General features: G+C 45.1%; 1 protein-coding gene across 1 annotated transcript in view; it reads right to left on the bottom strand.

Annotated features, from left to right (window-relative positions):
- The window catches only part of csmd3b (CUB and Sushi multiple domains 3b), a 2,092,226-nt gene that overhangs the window by 180,178 nt on the left and 1,893,692 nt on the right, over positions 1–18,356 (bottom strand). Inside the window, exons 44-45 of the mRNA XM_041189252.1 lie at positions 10,509–10,654; positions 5,216–5,296 (exon numbers count right to left, since the gene is read on the bottom strand). Of these exons, the coding sequence (XP_041045186.1) occupies positions 5,216–5,296; positions 10,509–10,654 (227 nt within the window). The remainder of the gene's footprint in view (positions 1–5,215; positions 5,297–10,508; positions 10,655–18,356) is intronic.

Genomic DNA, 18,356 nt, shown 5'->3' with positions numbered 1-18,356 from the left:
GAGGAGGGAATTCCCTAAGCTGGGAGTGTGCTCTTTTGTGCATGCGCACAAGGGCACTCATGTCCCTGAGGCTAAGTGCTGCCTCAGGGAAATCAGCGCCAAATTCAAAAATGGTCAATGAACAAAAGTCGAATTTCCTGGATATGTCCCCTCATGTGACACTGTTTTATTCAAACTTTTGTTAAATTTTTTAAAAACCCTCATGAAACCTCATTCCGCCTGTGGGTGAGGTTTCATGCTTTTTCTGAAGCCCATCAGGGCTCCCGGCCTGCCCATCAACCTTACTTCAATTAGTTTTGAAATGGCCTCAATAGGCCTTTTGAACAGGTTGGCAGGTGCACAGCTGATTCTGCAAACCTGAACATTGAAATGACGCGAGGTGATGTTGGGAGTCCCGCCTGATGCCATCCCGCGTCATTTTACACGTCGGTGAGTGGGCCCCGCCCACCTGCTTGCTGACCTCAATATCCTGGCTCTGAAATCTGTTCCTGATGTCCCAATGGTGGAGAATGTTTTATGCCAGCAACGGGCTGAGCAGACGATCGCAAACTGGTTTCACAACGTCATGAAACCGATTTTTGGCCTTCTCACCATATTGTCTGCTCATGTCACCGAACACATCCAACGTCAGCGGGCATGGAAAATCCCAGTCTCAGCTTCCACTGCTCGGTAGGGAAGCGAATTCCCAAGGCTAACAACCCCCTGAAAGAAGAATTTCCTCCTCATCTCTGGGCAGAATTTTTCCGTCAGCGAGCTGGGCGTGGGACCCGCTCGCCGACGCGAAAATGACGCTGGATGACGTCAGGGGAATCTCCGACGTCATCCGGCCTACTTAAATTTTCAGGAAGGCGGGGGCACAGCGAGATCAGCTGTCTGCCCACCGACCTGTCAATGGCCAATTGAGGCCATTGACAGGATCATTAAGCCAATTAAAGGCCCTGCCCGTCCAACCTTAAGGCTGGCGGGCAGACCAGGAGCCCCAGCGGGCTTCTGAAAGAACCAGAAACCTCATCCACTGGCGGGATGAGGTTTCATGTCTGTTTTAAAAAAGTTTAATAAAGTTTTTACAATATTCATTAACATGTCCCATCTCGTGTGACATTGTCACATGAGGTGGATATGTTAATAATTTTTTTATTATTCTATTTTTGAAGTTTGAAACACTGTCAGTGGTCTTCCTGAGGCAGCACTTAGTCTCAGGGAGCAGTGTGCTCTTTCGTGCGCATGCGCAAAAGAGCGCATTCTGACAGTTGGGGAATCCCTCTCCCCTCCTGCACAGGAAAAGCATAGCGCTTCCTGTCCGGTGGCCCGCCCACTTAAAATGGTGTCAGGCCCCATTTCGGCAGAGATCGGCTACCTGCCCGCTGCCGAACCGGTGGGGCCGGCCCGCCCATCAAGGGCAAAATTCTGTCCTCTGTTTTAAATGGGAAATCCCTTTTACTTTTAAACTATGCCCTTCCTCATTTTAGATTCCCCCATGGGAGGAAACAACCTCTCAGCATTTACCCAGGAAAGGCCCCTCAGGATCTTAAATGTTTCAGCAAGATCACCTCTCATTCTCCTAAACTCCAATGAATATAGACCCAACCTGCTCAACCTTTTCCCACAAAGACAAACCCTGCATCCCAGGAATCAGCCTAATGAATCTTATATGAAACGCTTCCAATACAAGTATATCCTTCCCTAAGTAAGATGATGAAAACTGTTACTCTGGTTGTGTTCTCACCAATGCCCTATACAGTTATAGCAAGAGTTCCCTACTTTTATACCCCATCTCTCTCACAATAAAGGCCAACATTCCATTTGCCTTCCTAATTGTTGCTGTACCTGCATGTTGACTGTTTGTGATTCATGTACAAGACACCCAGATCCCTCTGTAATTGAGCATTCTGTGGTCTCTCTCCAGTTGAATAATATGCTGTTTTTCTATTCTCCTACCAAAGAGGACAATCTCACATTTTTCCACATCGTACTCCATGGGCAGAATCCTCTGGTCAGCATGCAGGGGCGGACAGCGTCACATGAGCTGGGACATGTCTGAATAATTTTTTAAGTTCTTTTTTTCAAGTGTTCATTATCAAATTAATCTTTTGCGGGCATGCCCGAAAGACCGCAGGCCTTGACTCTTCCTCCTCCCCCCATCCGCACAGATAGTACTGAGCGCTTCTGGGTACGCGTCACGCTGGGCAGGCCTTAATTGGCCCGCCCACGTAAAATGGTGACACGCACCCACTCCCGCCCAGCCTGCCCAACGGGGAGAAAAGTTTCCCCATCTGTCAAATGTTTGCCCGCTCACTTAAACCGTCTTTATCCCTTTGCAGATTTTTTGTATCCACCTCACAACTTGCTTTCCTATCTATCTTTGTATCGCCAGCAAATTTGGCTACAATACCAGTCGGTCCCTTCATTTTGGCCATTAATATAGATTATCCGCAGCTTCAAAGGCTCAACAGATGACTGCTCTGTCAATCAAAGAAAAGATTAATTCACTAAGGAGAACTGACATATTAAAATCTGAATCTCAATGCTGTTGAATGCAGGACAGCACTTTAGCCACTGGAGTAATTCTTGTCAATGTAATGGTCGCTTACCTTTTCTAAACAAAGCCCAATCATTAAACACTGCATCAAAAACATATTTAACTTATCATACATGATCACATTATGACATATTGAATTGAGAAGACTTTGGAACTTACCTGTCACATGTTTCCTGACTCCAGACTGGGCTTCCCCATGGTTCATGGTGCCTCTATGGTGCTGTGAACCATGTCACCTCCCAAAATGGGCCCTACTCCATGGAAATTGTGGAGGTCCAAAATGCCCACCGCCACAATGAGTCAGCAAAGGCGAGATTGTTGTGTGCGGGCTAGCTACCTGCATCTTTATCCCTCGCCCTTAAAATCCCACACAACGGAAATGAGGGGTAGAAGTCTTGGAACTGTGTCCCACTGCCATTTTTAAATCCCATCCACCTCAGTTCTGACACGGACGTAGGCATGAGAATCCAAGCTCGTGATATTGTTTACAAACAGAGAGAAGTGCCCCATTTCTCAACAATTTCAACGGGCATAAAACTTGCATGTAAACTTGAAAAATTAACAGCAGTCTGGCTTGAAAGCTAAATAACCACCTTGGTTCATTTGTTCTTCTTGGTCTTGTTACGGTGATAAATACATTTAAATATTCTCACTGTACATTAGTCTTTAAAAGTTTATTTTAAAATGTAATCTCAAATATCTCACAAGGAAAGGCTTTCCCTGAACTTAATCCCATACAAAATCTGAATGTAGCGGTTGAAAAAAATACATAGTCCACAACTGACTCAGCACCTCTGGCAACTGACATCAATTAATGTCCTGACTTGCCAGAAAATAGGATTCTCAGAAGCTACTTTGAAAATTACATTCTTTGAGGCAAATATTTTAACATTCTTTTTAAAAATAGCTTCTCTTTATATTAAAGTCAGTTATGACTCTTTAAGTAGCTGGTTTCAACAAAATCAATAGACCATAGAACATCTATAAATTAATTCTTTCAAGATTCGCAGAAGTGATAGAAAAATAATCTCTCCAATTCATATCAATAACATCTCTTTTAGATATTTTAAATAGGTAGTTTATTGACATTATTATAAAATATGATAAGATCCTATAAGATCCTGAAGGATCTTGACAGGGTGGATGTGGAGAGGATGTTTCCCCTTGTAGGAGAATCTAGAAATAGGTGTCACTATTTAAAAATAAGGGATTGCCCATTTAAAATGGAGCTAAGGCAATTTTTTTTCTTTCAGATGGTGGTGAGTCTTTGGAACTCTCTTACCCAAAAGGTGGTGGAAGCAGAGCCTTTGCATATTTTTAAGGCAGAGGTGGATAGATTCTTGGTAAGCAAGGGGGTGTTCCTGCTCGGTTATCAGGGATAGGGGGGATGCAGATTTAAGGTTACTATCAGATCAGTCATGATCTTATTAAATGGGGGAGCAAGGTTGAGCAGCCGAATGGCCTACTTCTGCTCCTTGTTCATATGAAATACCTTGACAGTATAAATAATTTGGTTGTGAAGTTGTCCCTTCATATTTTTATTGTGCTTGATTTTTAGTTAGCTGATTTTTATAGGTTCCAGCTATATGGATAGTAGTTGGCAAGGGTAGTTAATTTGCAATTACAAGAAGTCTACCAAATTTGTTCATATTCATAATAGGATATTCATTTTCAGCTTGTTTATGAGACAGGAGTTAATCTGTGGAATACTAGTGTATGAAGGCTTAATTATTTCATTTGAAGTTCACTCTTCTGCTATTTTAGAATAGACATTAAGCTTTTTAAAATGAAATGAATTAATATTAATAAACATATGATGCCAATGGGCAGGAGAAGACCAGCCCCACATTATGGTGGCTGCAGCATCATGCTGAAACATTTTCTTCCCTAACCACCGCCACCATCCCCCACAGCCACGTAATCTCCCGGGATAGATTAAAATAAAACTGATAAAAAAATACAGGGCCTAGATGGGGAACATAATGTTATTGAAAATGCCTCTCTTACATCCTCAGGCTATTGAATCCAGTCTAGGGGGTCATTTGGAGCAAGTGTTATTGATAAAGACACTTTCCTTCCATATAATGCAATATCTACCTCAGTCAAGTCCAGCTCCTTCTTGAAGGCATACAAAGTGCATTCTCTCTATTTCACAGGCTCCCTATTTGCTGGCAAAAATATGACCTCCCAAATTTCCCTGGATCACTATGGAAGTACCTTCATCATGCGACCTACATCAATTCAAGAGTAATTTAGGGGTGGGCAGTAAATGGTGCCCTTGCCAATGACGTGCCCATCCTGTCAAATTATTTAAAAATAAAAGAACTGCCTGAAATCTAGTCTATTCCTACTCTTATATAGTTTAAACTCTTGTCCCTGTTCCTCCGCAATCTACGAAACTAGAATAATCTATTAATAATTGTGCTATTAAGCCCATTATTAATTTTATAGATCTATCAGGCCACCTTTAATGGCTCTGGAGAAGAAAGGAGTGTCATAAGAACATCCTAAGTATGTTCTTACACTATAATGCTGGTAAAATATGATATGGAACTGCTCCAAATTCACTCTCATTTTGTCATCCTTAACATGAATTTAAGTTGAAATCAGAGGAAAGTTACAGAGAAAAAATACGAAACCATGGATCCAGAGGGCATCGAGTTCTAAAAAGCATACCTATCTCAAACTCCTCATCCTCTGTCAGATTTTGCCCAGTCAGCATTGCAGGTGGAGGTTGGCAGATTCGTAATTGATAGGCTGCAAAACCAAAAGTTCATTATTCATGGAGGTAGCTTATAAAAGATCTAAAGTTATTTACTAAAATACAACCTTTGTTATACGCAAATAGTGTTTTAAACAAAAACAGAGATTTGGTGTTCAATGAAAGGAGCTTAAATAAGACAAAGTCACTTGAATTAGCATTTAGCAACATGCATTTTAGGTGAAAGCATTAATCATTTGAGCAGTTCTGACTTACAAATAAATTTTATACAGATCGATTTTTTATGAACATTTCCTTAACTATCTGGCTGAATTTTGATTCTTGATCTGCAATATATCACACAGGTTATAAATATATAGAGGTGGTATAATGGTATTGTCACTAGGCTAATATTTCAGAGACCCAGGGTGATGCTCTGGAAACCTGGGTTCAAAACCCACCATGGCAAATGGTAAAATTTGAATTCAATAAAAATCTGGAATTAAAAGTCTAATGATGACCATCTGGTTCCTTTTAGGAAAGGAAATCTTACCTCATCTGGCCTACATGTGACATATGGTTGACTCTTAAAATGCCCTCTGAACAAGGGCAATTAGGGATGGGCAATAAATGCTAGTGACGCCCACATCCCATGAATGAATAAAAAATATATATACTTAACAAATTTCAAAATATTGGAAATTTGTTAAATTACATGAAGCCAAATTGTCGATGCAGGTATATATGTATATAATAATATGAAGAATGATAAGTGCAGATTCTTAAACTTTAAGATATCTCTGACCAATGAAGGGTCATGCTACAAGCACATGTAATCCAATGATTGGGGGAAGTACAAGTCGGAGAATCATTCAATCTTCATCCTGCATCCCCATTAAGGGCAACTGCCTCACAGAGAACAGAAGGTCAGGGTGTTCCCCCTGCTGTACCATCTCTGATAACTTCCATAATTCCCACCTGCCACTTTATAACCAGGTACCTGATAATAAATTACAAAGCTCACTGTTTTATTTTTGCAATAATGCAGGGAGAAATTATTTTTTGCTATATCCAGCAAGATTGTAATTATGAATGTAAATAAGTGTACAATTTAATAGCAAGTAGTGAGAAGAGAAAACTTATTTAGCATTCTGCCAATGTTTAATTAAAAACAACTTCTGTTCTTTATCAAAAGGTCCTTGGCAATTATTTGCTTAACCACAACTAAATGCCTATGGGTAGAGTGAGGAGACAAACCATGAGCCTGACCTGTGATCAGCACATCATCTAGGTATACTACCACTCAGGGAAGCCCTTACAAAAGACTCTCCATTGTTCTCTGGAAGATAGCGCATGCAGACGATACTCCAAAGGGTAGGTGAGTGTACTGATAAAGACCCTTGAAAGTGTTAATAGTCAAGTACTCCCTCGACGTGCTAGCCAGCTCTAATTGTTGGTAGTTGTGGCTCATATCCAACTTTGTATGGGACTTGCCTCCAAGCAACTTTGCATTTGGGTCACCTATACTTGGAATGGGGTACTTGTCTAGTTTTACTGCCTTATTTATGGTCAATTTATAATCTCCACAGATGTGTAAGGTTTGATCAGGTTTAACCACTGGAATTATGGGTGCTGCCCATTCCAAGAATTGGACAGGTTGGATGATACCCAGCTTTTCTAATCTGTACAGTTCTGCATCCACCTTCTCCTTCAACATACAAGGCACAAGTGTGGCTTTAAAGAAACGTGGTGTCGCCTGAGGATCCACATGTATCCTGGCCTGCAGACCTTTTAATTTTCTTAATTCATCCTGAAATTCTACGTCATATTTCCTTAGCAGTTTATGAACTCTTCCTGTTTTCAGGTGAAATATCTCAGACAAGTCAAGCTTGATTTTCTGTAACCAGTCTCAGCCTAAAAGACTGGGTCCTTCTCCTTTCACTATTATCACAGGTAGCTGGGCTGTCTGTTGCCAATAAGACACTGGTACTGCGGCAATATCTTTTACCTGAATAGATTCTCCAGTGTATGCCTTTAATTTAGCAGTTGTCTGCTCCAGGCTTACTGGCTTTCTACCTTCACTAAGGTAATTGAAAGTGTGCTCTCCCACCACTGGTCTTTGAGACACCCATATCCACCTCCGTATTAGTGGCTTTTCATTATCTTGGATTGTGACAGTGATAGGTTCGGTTTTCACAGCAGTTGCAATACGCAGAGAATAAATATTGATGTCGGCAGTTTCACGTTCCACTGTATTCTTTCCTTAATTCAATCATGTTAGTTTGCTGCTTTACGGGCTGCTTCAACTTTGCCCTGCATTGCCTTACTACGTAACCTTTCTTATGGCAATCATGTCATTCTGCCTCCTTAAATTTACAGGTGATCGGTCTGTGGTCACCTCCGCATCTGTAACAACTGGCTCTTGAAGTTGCTGCTGAAGTGTTTCTACACTGCCTTTTCATGTTTCTAACAGTGGATATTGCCTCCTGCTTCGATGCTGTGGGCCTGGTTTTGGCACCATGCTCGGCGGCAGGTTCCCGCCCCACATTGTTGTATGCGTTGCAAAGCCTGTGAGTCCCTCACAGCGCTTTCCATGGTGAGGGAGATTTCTAGGGCCACTTAAAGTCGATGTTGACCTCGGCAAGTAAACAGCGCTGTATGGAGTTGTCCTGAACTTCACAAACTAATCGGTCCCACAGCATCTCATTTAATGTGTCCCGGATTTGCAGTGTTCTGTCAACTGCTTAAGGTTCGCTACATAGGTTGTGATGGACTCTCCCGGAGCCCTAACTCTGGAATTAAACTTAAAATGCTGCATTTTTAAAAATTCATTCATGGGATGTGGGCTTCGCTGGCTGGGCCAGCATTTATTGCCCATCCCTAGTTGCCCTTGAGAAGGTGGTGCTGAGCTGACTTCTTGAACCGCTGCATCCATGTGTTGTAGGTACACTCACAGTGCTGTTAGGGAGGGAGCTCCAGGATTTTGACCCAGCGACAGTGAAGGAACAGCGATATATTTCCAATTCAGGATGGTGAGTGACTTGGAGGGGAACTTCCAGGTGGTGGTGCTCCCATCTATCTGCTGCCTTTGTCCTTCTAGGTGGCAGTGGTCGTGGGTTTGGAAGGTGCTGTGGAAGGAGCCTTGGTGAATTGCTGCAGTGCATTTTGTAAATGGTACACACTGCTGCTACTGTTAGTTGGGTGGCTTCGGCTGGAAGTGCATTTTCACGAGGTCCACCAATTAATTATAGGACTTAGAAATGGTCAAGCTCAGGTTGCGAATGAGATTGTATGACTTGCTACCACATACACTCAAAAGGATGGCTTTCTGCTTTTCTTCTGTGGTAATTTAATTCGCCACAAAATAAAACCCAAGGCCCTCCACATACTGGCTCCAGTCTTCCATAGTCATTTCATAAGGATTGATTCTGCTGAAGGGTGGCATGACTGGTGAGTAGTCTTTTCCTTTTCTTAAGACTTTAAGATAAACTTTATTACAGGGAGCTTTTCAGGTGCTACATGCTCGAGCATCAGGAAGCCCCACCACCCCAGCCCGGATTGCCCACGCTTAGGGCTCATTGGTCGAAGCCTCCCAGAAAATCACCTAACCACTGATAGACAACAGGAGAGCCTATACAAATATGATGCTGAATTTTTAAGGCCCCAGGGCAAGAAAGGCATGTGGATTGGGAAGAGAGGCAGGACAAGTGACGGGCTCCCATGCTGAGGCTGAGCAAGAGGATTTAGCTCCCAGGACTCAGTTGCAAATGTAACAGACTTCCACCTGAGCCTGGCTGCCTAGGCAACAGGAGGAATTCAGTACTCAGTGGGTACTGGCTTGAAACTGCCTGTGGGGACTTGCAGAAATGGTTCTCTGCACAAGATAAAAGGCACCCTCATCTAGAGGGGGTGGATGTGTCGGGGTGAGTCCAGGGTAAGAGAGCCCTACTGTTTCTTTGTGGGGTCTGGAGGAGCACTTGCCCAGTGACATGACTACCACTCCTGCTCCTAATGGTCTGTAAGGAAACAATCATGAAACTTTTAATGTATGTATTTTGTTTGAAAATATTTTTCTTTTAAAATAGAGATTTAATCTGCGGGTATGTCTTAATTGGATCAAAGCCAGCTAATCTGGGTGCTTTGATGTGTACTAGTTTTGATATGGAAGAGAAATAGTGTGCACTTGCAATTTTTGAATAGAGCATTCAAGAAGGGGGGGTGAAAACTGACGCCTTTCTAGCAGCCACCAAGCAATGTGCTTATATTACTAATAACGTTGGTGCTATGAAAGGGGTTTCATTCTTAAAAGATGAAGTTCAAAGAGGCTGATGAGACAATGGGGCTTTGAATTCAATCAGTGGCGGCAGGTATAACTTCAGCAGTTTTCGGGTGTGCAGGCAGAGGCAATGTAAGATCAAAAGGCAGCTGCAAGCCTCCAACTGGCTCCACAGTCAAAAGAACTTAATTTTGAATTTGTAAAGTGAAAATGCTTTCCCTGGTGTTTGGCTAACTCTATGGGCTGCTGTTGCATTAAAGGAGATTAGTTTGGCAATTTGTTAAAAGTTATAATAGTAGTAATTTGTAGCCATATGTACATATATTTTAACCTGTATAAATTAATAAAATGTTTCATTTAGTTTAATGTAAAACCTCAAGAACTGATGGTCTGATTCCTGAATTTAGAGTCACAGCTCAAACATAACACTTAAAATTATTGATTATGACAGCTGTTTAAAGTTCCCTCTGGGATTTTTAAATAACTCCGCTTTACCAACTGCATCAGTCATAACAGAAACTAAAAACATACTCTGCTGTGCCTCTTCTGGCACTGTCTGAAGTTTCTGACAGATTTGCAGGTTATGGAAGCCAACAATGTTCCACCACTCAGGCCTCTAGTTAAAATGGCAGTTCAGGTCCCAGCGATATTGTTTGGAGCATGACCTCCAGATTTGAAGGGGACCCCACTTGCCTTTGGAAGGATGTCCTTCCCATCCATAAATTAAAATTGGAGTTGGCCAGATCTGGTAAGGAAATTTGTAGGTAAGTTTCCTGCTTCATTTTAAGTGCCTCAACTCTTCTTTTCCGCTGTATGTGGGAAATTAAAATGCCAAATCCTTAGTTTCATTTTGCAAATGGAATTAAATAGTCTTCTCTGTCAATGCGGTAGAAAACATACAACCATTAGCTTAATTTAAAGCGAAATAAGATTTTACTCAATTACTTAATCCACTTATACTGAAAAAATGTGAGTGCAGAGCAAATACCAACCATGGTAGCTGAGGATGAAGGTGCCGCCTGTAGTGAAATCACTGTGGAATTTGATTAAGATCTGGTTTGATGTACTGTAGACTGACTCCAGTGCTGTATTTCCACTAAATTGTCCAATCTGAGGAGCAGTCTGCTCTGGCCCATCCCTAAATAAGACAGTATCATTGTTAGAATCCAATCAGGCTGCTAACTGGAGGCTCAAGCATAACTGTGGAAAAATAATAGTACCATTTAACTGCATGGAGTGTATTTCTCCTTGCTTACATTTGACAGTGCACTTTGCAAGACTATGGGGCCAATTTTTTACCCTAATCACCTCAAGTGAAGATTTTCAATCAAAAATGTTATTTGCTGCTTAGATACTGAATATTTTTGATATTAATCTTCATGGTATTGCGTGTAGATGACACATCTGTCCACAATTTTATTCATAACTCTGAAAATTAAGATCTAATGATGCCTATAGGACAGCGAAGCAGTGTTAACCTGGGCCTGAACAGGGAAGTCTTACATCTTTCACATTAGGCAGAAGCCGGTCTGTTGCTCGGTATGAAGACAGACGAGACCTTCAAGCAAGTTGATAATTTTCCCTTGTATGGGATTGTTGATTAAATCATAGATGTCTAAAGCACAGAAGGAGGCTATTCGGATCATCGTGTCCACACTGGTCAACAAAGATCTGACTACTCAATTCCCATTTTCCAGCGCTTGGCCCATAGCCCTGGAGGCTATGGCAATGCAAGTGATTGTTTCCATGGCCCTCACAAATTGTGGCCTCCCATGCCTCAGACACCCTCCTGCCCAACCATCAAGCACTGTCCTGTGAGACCCTCCCGAATACCCCTCCATGGAAACTGGTGAGCAGCCAAGGGGCACCTGATCTTCACCTGCCAGCAGTCGCTCTGTGCCCTCTTCTTACACCTTCTAACTGGGAAGTGGACAGGTGCATTTAAATGAGGCCTGGCAATTAAAATCGCCATGGCTTCCTGTTGTCTCTGCTTAGAAAATCAACTCACTAGAGCATATCCTGTCAGAAACCCAGGGAAGATTATTGTGCTCGTCCTGAACGAGTGTAAAATGACGCGTGATGACGTTGGGCGAGGGTGGCCTTTGGATTTTTAAGGAACCTCTTCCATGGGTGGGATGAGGGTTCCAACAGCAAATAAAAATTTAATAAAATTTTTTAAATTTCATTCATAACATGTTCATGTGACAGTGACCCACGAGGGGACATGTTTTTAACATTGCTTAAGTTTTTAATTTTAAAAATCTTCAGCTCCCTGAGGCAGCTTTGTGCCTCAGGAAGCACCCGCGTGCATGCGCCAACCTCAGCGCTCGCGCTCCTCCCGCTCCCATCCCAACAGTGCTAAGTGCTGCAGCACACGTTTTACTGTGGCTGGCCGTTAATTGGCCAGCCAGCGTGTAATCATGGTCAGAACCTGATTGCAGGTGGTGGTCAGTTTCCCAGCCACTCCCTGGCCTGCCCGACCACTGGAAAATCCTGGCCCCAATCTAAGTTAAAGTCCACCTCAAATCTCATTGTTTAAGTCATGGACACTATTCTGTCCTTTTAGATATTCATGTGGTAGTGTTAACTATTTACATATCTATTAAACATACACATTTATAACATTTATAAATTACTAGCACTTAATATCTGTGCAACAACATCCACATGTATTTCTGTCTGTGCATTCTAACATGTGTAATTGCCAGAATTCCTGAGCACGCCATTGGATTTGAAAGGCATCTCCTCATTCTGGAAGGCTTGATAGTTTTTTGCTGAGCTGTTTCTTTACCGCCTATTTCCATCAGAGGAGTAACTTCACCAGACTCTGACCGAGCTGCAACTCGTCTGCTGCTGAAACACTGATCCATGCCTTCGTTACCTCTAGACTTGACTATTCCAACGCTCTCCTGGCTGCTCTCCCACCTTTTATCCTTCATAAACTTAAGCTCATCCAAAACTTTGTTGTCCATGTCCTCACTCACATCAAATACCATTTACACACTGGCCCTGTGCTCACTGAGCTACTTTGGCTCCTAGTTAAGCAATGCCTCAATTTTAAAACTTTTTGTTTTCAGATCTCTGCCTGGCTTTTCTCACTTCTTGGGCAGAACTTTCTCAGAATTGCACTGAGTGCAGTAGTGGGCAGGTAAAATGGAGTTCTGCCCACCGATGAAAATAGCGGGTTTTTATGCTGCATCTTCCTCAACCCGCCTCATTATATATTCACTCCCGCTAAACAAGCAGCTTCCATGGCGGGTGGGCTTTCATTCGCCCGCCTGCCGTCACCCTGCTGTTGCATCACACCAGTCCCCATCTTTAAAAGGCAGCCACCAGCAAAGTGCTTATAGCCACCAGCTCACCACCGCTGCCTGGGAGAAATGGTCAGCAAAGGCAAAAAGACTGCAGACCCGCCCCGCTTCAAGGGCGGGTCCCTCGAGCGACTGCTGGATGCCGTGGAGGACTGGCAGGATGTGCTCTACCCCAGCTCTGGCCGCAGAATGAGTAGCAATGTCACCAATCTGGCTTGGGAGGCGGCGGAGGTGGTGGTCAGCGCGAATGCCCTGCAGAGGAGGACAGCCATCCAGCGCCGCAAAAGAATGAATGATCTCCTCCATTCTGCCAGGGTAAGTCATTCTTTTCATCACTCCAAAATCACATACTCACCAACCCATGTCCCATCCACAGGGCCCTCATTTACTGCCTAGGCAAGGGACATCACCATTCACTCTTTGACACACAGTCATTGTCCTCATCCCGTCCATGCTACCACTCACCACTCACACAGGCCAGGCATACTTATCATCTGGCCCAGAAGGCATCCTGAGACACTCTCCCCATCTCTATCCATGCAGGACAAACTAGCTCACAGCAGGAGGGAGAGGTTGCAGATAGGTGGAGGGATGCCGGAGATCAAAGTTCTGACAGAATTCGAAAACAGAACCATCCAGCTGGCCGGCGATGACCGGGACTGGTCCTATGGTGACAGTGAGGTTGGCACTACTCTACCAAGCGAGGGTCCAGCAGTGCAACATCCATCAGACAACCATGCTGTGAGTGATGTGTCCTCTTTCACATATACTAATTATCTCCCCTTGCTTTCGCAGGCACATCTGCCAAACAGTCGACAGAGTCCATGACCCAGAGCCTCCAATCAAGCTCCGAAGAAACCTCTTAAGAGGAATCTGAAGGTACCCTCCCTGAAGTCCCATCACAGCGCTAACCCACACCCTCCACCAGCACAGAGACACACACCTCGGTGCAACATAGCTTTAGAGTAGCCTTGGGATCACAACCTAGTGGGCACATCACACTGCCTGATCCACAGCAGGCGGAGGCAGGGACTTCCCAGGTCCCTGGTACTTGGAGGACTGCTGGAGGCCAGAACGTTGCTGAGTCTAAGCCAGATGATAAGCCTCTGGACTCAGTCATGTTACAGTTGCTGGAGCTACAAAGGCAAGCTCGGGAACATCAGAAAGGGATGTCCGCTGCACTCCTCAGATTGCAAGGCACAATGGAGGAGTCTGTTTACCTTCAGGCTGAGGGGATAGCACCAGCATTGCAATGCACTGAGGTCAACACTGGCAGGATGGCAGCCGTCATGGAGACCTTGGTCCAAGATATCACTACTGCACTGCTGCACGGGTTCAGCTACATTGCTGATGCCATAGTTGGCCTCCATAAGTGTGTACGTGAGACAGGTGCTGGGCAGCTCGACCTCACTCCAGCTACCCCTTCCGCTAACGGAGTCAGCCAGGGGCTCTCGGGCACCCATAGGAAGAGGATCAGCAGGTGCACGCTTTGGGGCCATCCACCCAGGTGACTCTGGGAATGACCGGCCCATCTGACTCCCCTCTTCCTGTCACCTCCGCAGATCCAGCTTCACAGGCCGAGGAGGGTGCCACTGCCACACAGCAGGGCCACAAAAGCAGGCCGGGGCCTTCCAAGTCTTAGCCCTCCAGAGAACACCTGCCAAAGTCATCGCAGATAGGACATCACAGAGCCTCTACCTCTGCTGTAGATGTCCAGGGAGCACCAAGACATAGCGGCAGGGTTAGGAAAGTTAGATAAAAGTAGTTCACTTCTGGACACAGGTGTTGATCACTTGTACATACTGTTCACTATTGTCAATAAGCTCCTAAGAATGTTTCCCTGCCTGTGGCTCCTTGTTCTGACGAGCAGTGTTCTTGTCACTCAAATGTGAAACCTTTCTGCACAAGATAAAAGGCAGGCGTTTCAGTCTAGGGCCTCTTCCCTGCGCTCTGTGCGGCCTTTAGACCACAGTGATGATCCAGCCTCACACTCCCTGGAAACATTACTGATGCCTGCACCTCGGCGGTGACAGAATATAGTGGGCAGACACCACAGAGTTCTCTCATACTCTCTGTGTGTTCTCAACACCTTTAAGGTGGGGCTGGCCCCCATCACACCAGCATCTGTGACCAGCGATGCTGTGCACCAGCTCTGAAGGACTGAGGTGCTGAAGGCGGACACAGCATCAGATGTGTCTAAAGTTTCATGGCTCTGTCTCTGAGATGGCCCTGATCATGGAGTGCAAGCAAGCAGTCCTCAGCCAGACAGGAGTCAGACATTCTCAAAGGCTATGTGAAGGTCTATGGAGTGTCCTCACTGCATGTTTTCATCGTCCTCCTGAGCGACTATTAGGGCCTCCATTTCATCTCCATGACAGGAGCATTCTCACAGAGGGTTTTGGCGCTGCAATAAGCCAGGCTGGAGTCAAACGTTCACAACTGCGATGTGAGGATCTATGGAGTCACCTCACTGCATGTCATCATCAACCTTCACAATTCTGGCAGCTATGAGGGCCTCCCAAGTGCACCTGCCTCATCTAGCCAATGCGAGAGCCTCACCCCCATCATCAACACCACCTAGGACCCTCTCAGCCTTATCCCCGTCGATGTCCCCCGCATCCGAGGAGACATGCAGCTCCTCCATCTCCTCCTCAGCCAGCTCTTCTCCCTGTTGCAGCGCCAGGTTGTAAAGGGCGCAGCAGACAATGATGATGCATGACACCCTCTGCGGACTGTATTGCAGGGCTCCACCAGACCGGTCCAGGCACCGGAACCTCATCTTCAACATCCCGATGGTCTGCTCCGCCAAGTTGTGAGCTGCTGTATGAGCCTCATTATAGCATCGCTCTGCTGCAGTCTGAGGCCGCCGCACGGGTGTCATCAACCACAGCCTCTGTGGGTAGCCCTTGTCCCCAAGGAACCAACCCTGCAGCCTCTGTGGACCGTGGAAGACTGCAGGGATCTGCGAGTGACTCAGGATGTAGGCATCATGCATGCTCCTGGGAAACCGTGTGCACACCTGCAGGATGTGTTTCTGGTGGTTGCACACCAGCTACACATTCAGCGAGTGGAAGCCCTTGCGGTTGATGAAGTCCATCGGGTGTAGTGATGGAGACCTGAATGCCACATGAGTGCAGTCAATTGCACCCTGCAACTGTGGAAATCCCGAGATCAGGTTGAATCCAATGGCCCTTTCATCCTGGCTCTCTCGGTCCTGGGCGAAATGCACAAAGTTGTGTGCCATGGAGGAGATGGCATCAGTGATCTCATGGATGCGTTTGTGGGTGGCGGATTGTGAAATCCCACAGAGGTCACCTGTGGAGCCCTGAAAGGAGCCACTGACATAGAAATTGAGCACCACGGTCACTTTCACAGCCATTGGCAGTGGATGCCCTCCATGTCGTCTTGGCGCCAAGTCCTGCAGTAAGTGGCAGATGTGAGCCAGCAGGTCCCTAGACATGTGCAGTCGTCAGTGACATTAGTTCTCAGTCATCTGCAGGAATGTAAGGCGGTGTCGCTAAGCGCCGACCAGCCATGGCGCACTGTCGCGCCTGGGCATGTGCCGGAGTCCTTGCTGGCACTTCAAGAGGTTGCTGCTCCAGCCTTTGCGCATCCAGGAGCCTCAGTCACTCTCTCCTCCATCTTCTATGGTCTCTGTAGACCATCAGGCATACAGCTAGATCACCAGGATCCATGATCCTGACATGATCCTCCTGCAGCATGAAAGAGAGAAAGACGTGGTTATCATGGTTGTACTTAGCACCTTTCCAAGCCCTTTGTGACTACCCCTTAATGCTTCCTGGAGAGTGCTGGTCACCCCATGGATGGCCAGGGATGAGTGCGCTGCATGGCTGCCCTGTCAGTCTGCAACATGGAGGACATTGGTCCAAATTGGGATGCTGAGATTGCATGGGGCTGTGAGCGCCTCCAGTAATGACTGCTACATTGCCAGTGTTGGCGAGGAGATTGTACAACGTGTGCAGTCCAACTGCTCCATGGTCCAATAAAGTAATGGCGGACTCGAAGTCTGTGCCAGTTGTTGGTGGTGGTGGGGGGAGGTGTGTGGTAATGTCTGGAGCGCTTGGTGACCCTTTGGTGCCTCCAGGGTGCTTGCATGGGCGAGCAGGCTAAGAGCCTGACCCCAATTATTTCACTGTGGCTGTACCTATTCTGTCTTAGTTGCAGAGGGGTGGTCAGTTTATACAGGTGTCCCTACTGAGTGGCCACTTCCCTCGCTTTCTCTGCCCCCCCACCTTAATTACCTGTGTGTGGACTGCAGCGTCAGAGCAGCACTTGACCACCCCCGCCACCACCCTAGCAGTTGCCTCAGAGGCCAGGCATCAGTTTCCCCTGCCCCCTTGGCAACCCTGGGGCCTGTAAACAACGGGCGAGCTGTGGAGAACGCTGCTGCTCACTCACTTCAGTTCCCCCAAAGTGAAGGTCGCCAAGTGCATGTCTCCTGCGTGTTGTTGTGAAACACGTCGGTGTGCTTTCCCGCCAATGTGGACGGGCGATACGAGTTCCAAGAGCCTGGTGTGATGGCCTTTTAATTATATGCTAATCTATTATAATTAGCTCCCCGCTGACCGAAGGCGGGAAACGCGGCCCACCATGGGCAGGCTGAGTGGAATATTGCGACCTGCCTTCACGCCTGCCATATTTTCTGCACACGCCACTTATCATGCCTGCCACCAGTGGGCTCGGAAAACTACACCCCTTGTCTCTGAAATCTCCTCCAGCCCTATAATCCTCTGAGATATATGTGCTCCTCTAATTCCAGCCTTTCGAACATAACTGATTTTAATTGATTCAGTGTTGGTGAGTGTGACATTAGCTGCCAAGGCTCTAGAATTCCTTCTCTAAACCTCTCTGATTCTCTAACCTCCTTTAAGACTCACCCTGAAAGCTACCTCTTTAATCATGCTTTTTTGGTCATCTGCCCTTTGTGTATTAATGTTCATGTTGAAGGGCCTCAGGATGTTTTGTTACATTAAAGGTGATATATAAACATACTTTGCTTTTGTTGTCCTAAATAAACTGAAAATTGAATTCAAAACTTTAATTTAAGTGGTGATGTTTATTAACAAGTGTTTTTTTCTGTGCCAATCTGCGCAGATAGACGCTACCTGTAAAAGAAGAAGTAATGTCTGGCAATAGTAATTGTCTTTTTTTTTGAACAGTTCAATTTACAAGCAAAAAAACATTGGGACAATTTTAGAGTCTTATAAAATGTAACATTAAGTTCCCAGGATCCCATTTTTCTAATCAGAGGAAAGCATCAGATAATCTGATCAACTAAGTATGGATTCTCAATCATTGTTCAGCAGTTATGAATTATTACAAATGTAGCTACCATCTCCTATTCATCATTATCACTATTCCTTGTTTCTGATAAGTGTGCAGCAGTTAATTGCTTGATCTTACCCAGCAAATACGTGGCTTGAAATCATAATATGTAATTTCAATGATTGTGTTCATTTATTTTTAATAAAATTCATTTATTCAAAATTTTAAATGCCTTTGTAAAAA

The sequence above is a fragment of the Carcharodon carcharias genome, chromosome 6 (assembly GCF_017639515.1).
Source record: "Carcharodon carcharias isolate sCarCar2 chromosome 6, sCarCar2.pri, whole genome shotgun sequence".
In the NCBI taxonomy this organism is placed as follows: Eukaryota; Metazoa; Chordata; class Chondrichthyes; order Lamniformes; family Lamnidae; genus Carcharodon; species Carcharodon carcharias.
The sequence above is the reverse complement of the archived record's forward strand: the minus strand, read 5'-3'. Positions and strand labels throughout refer to the sequence as shown.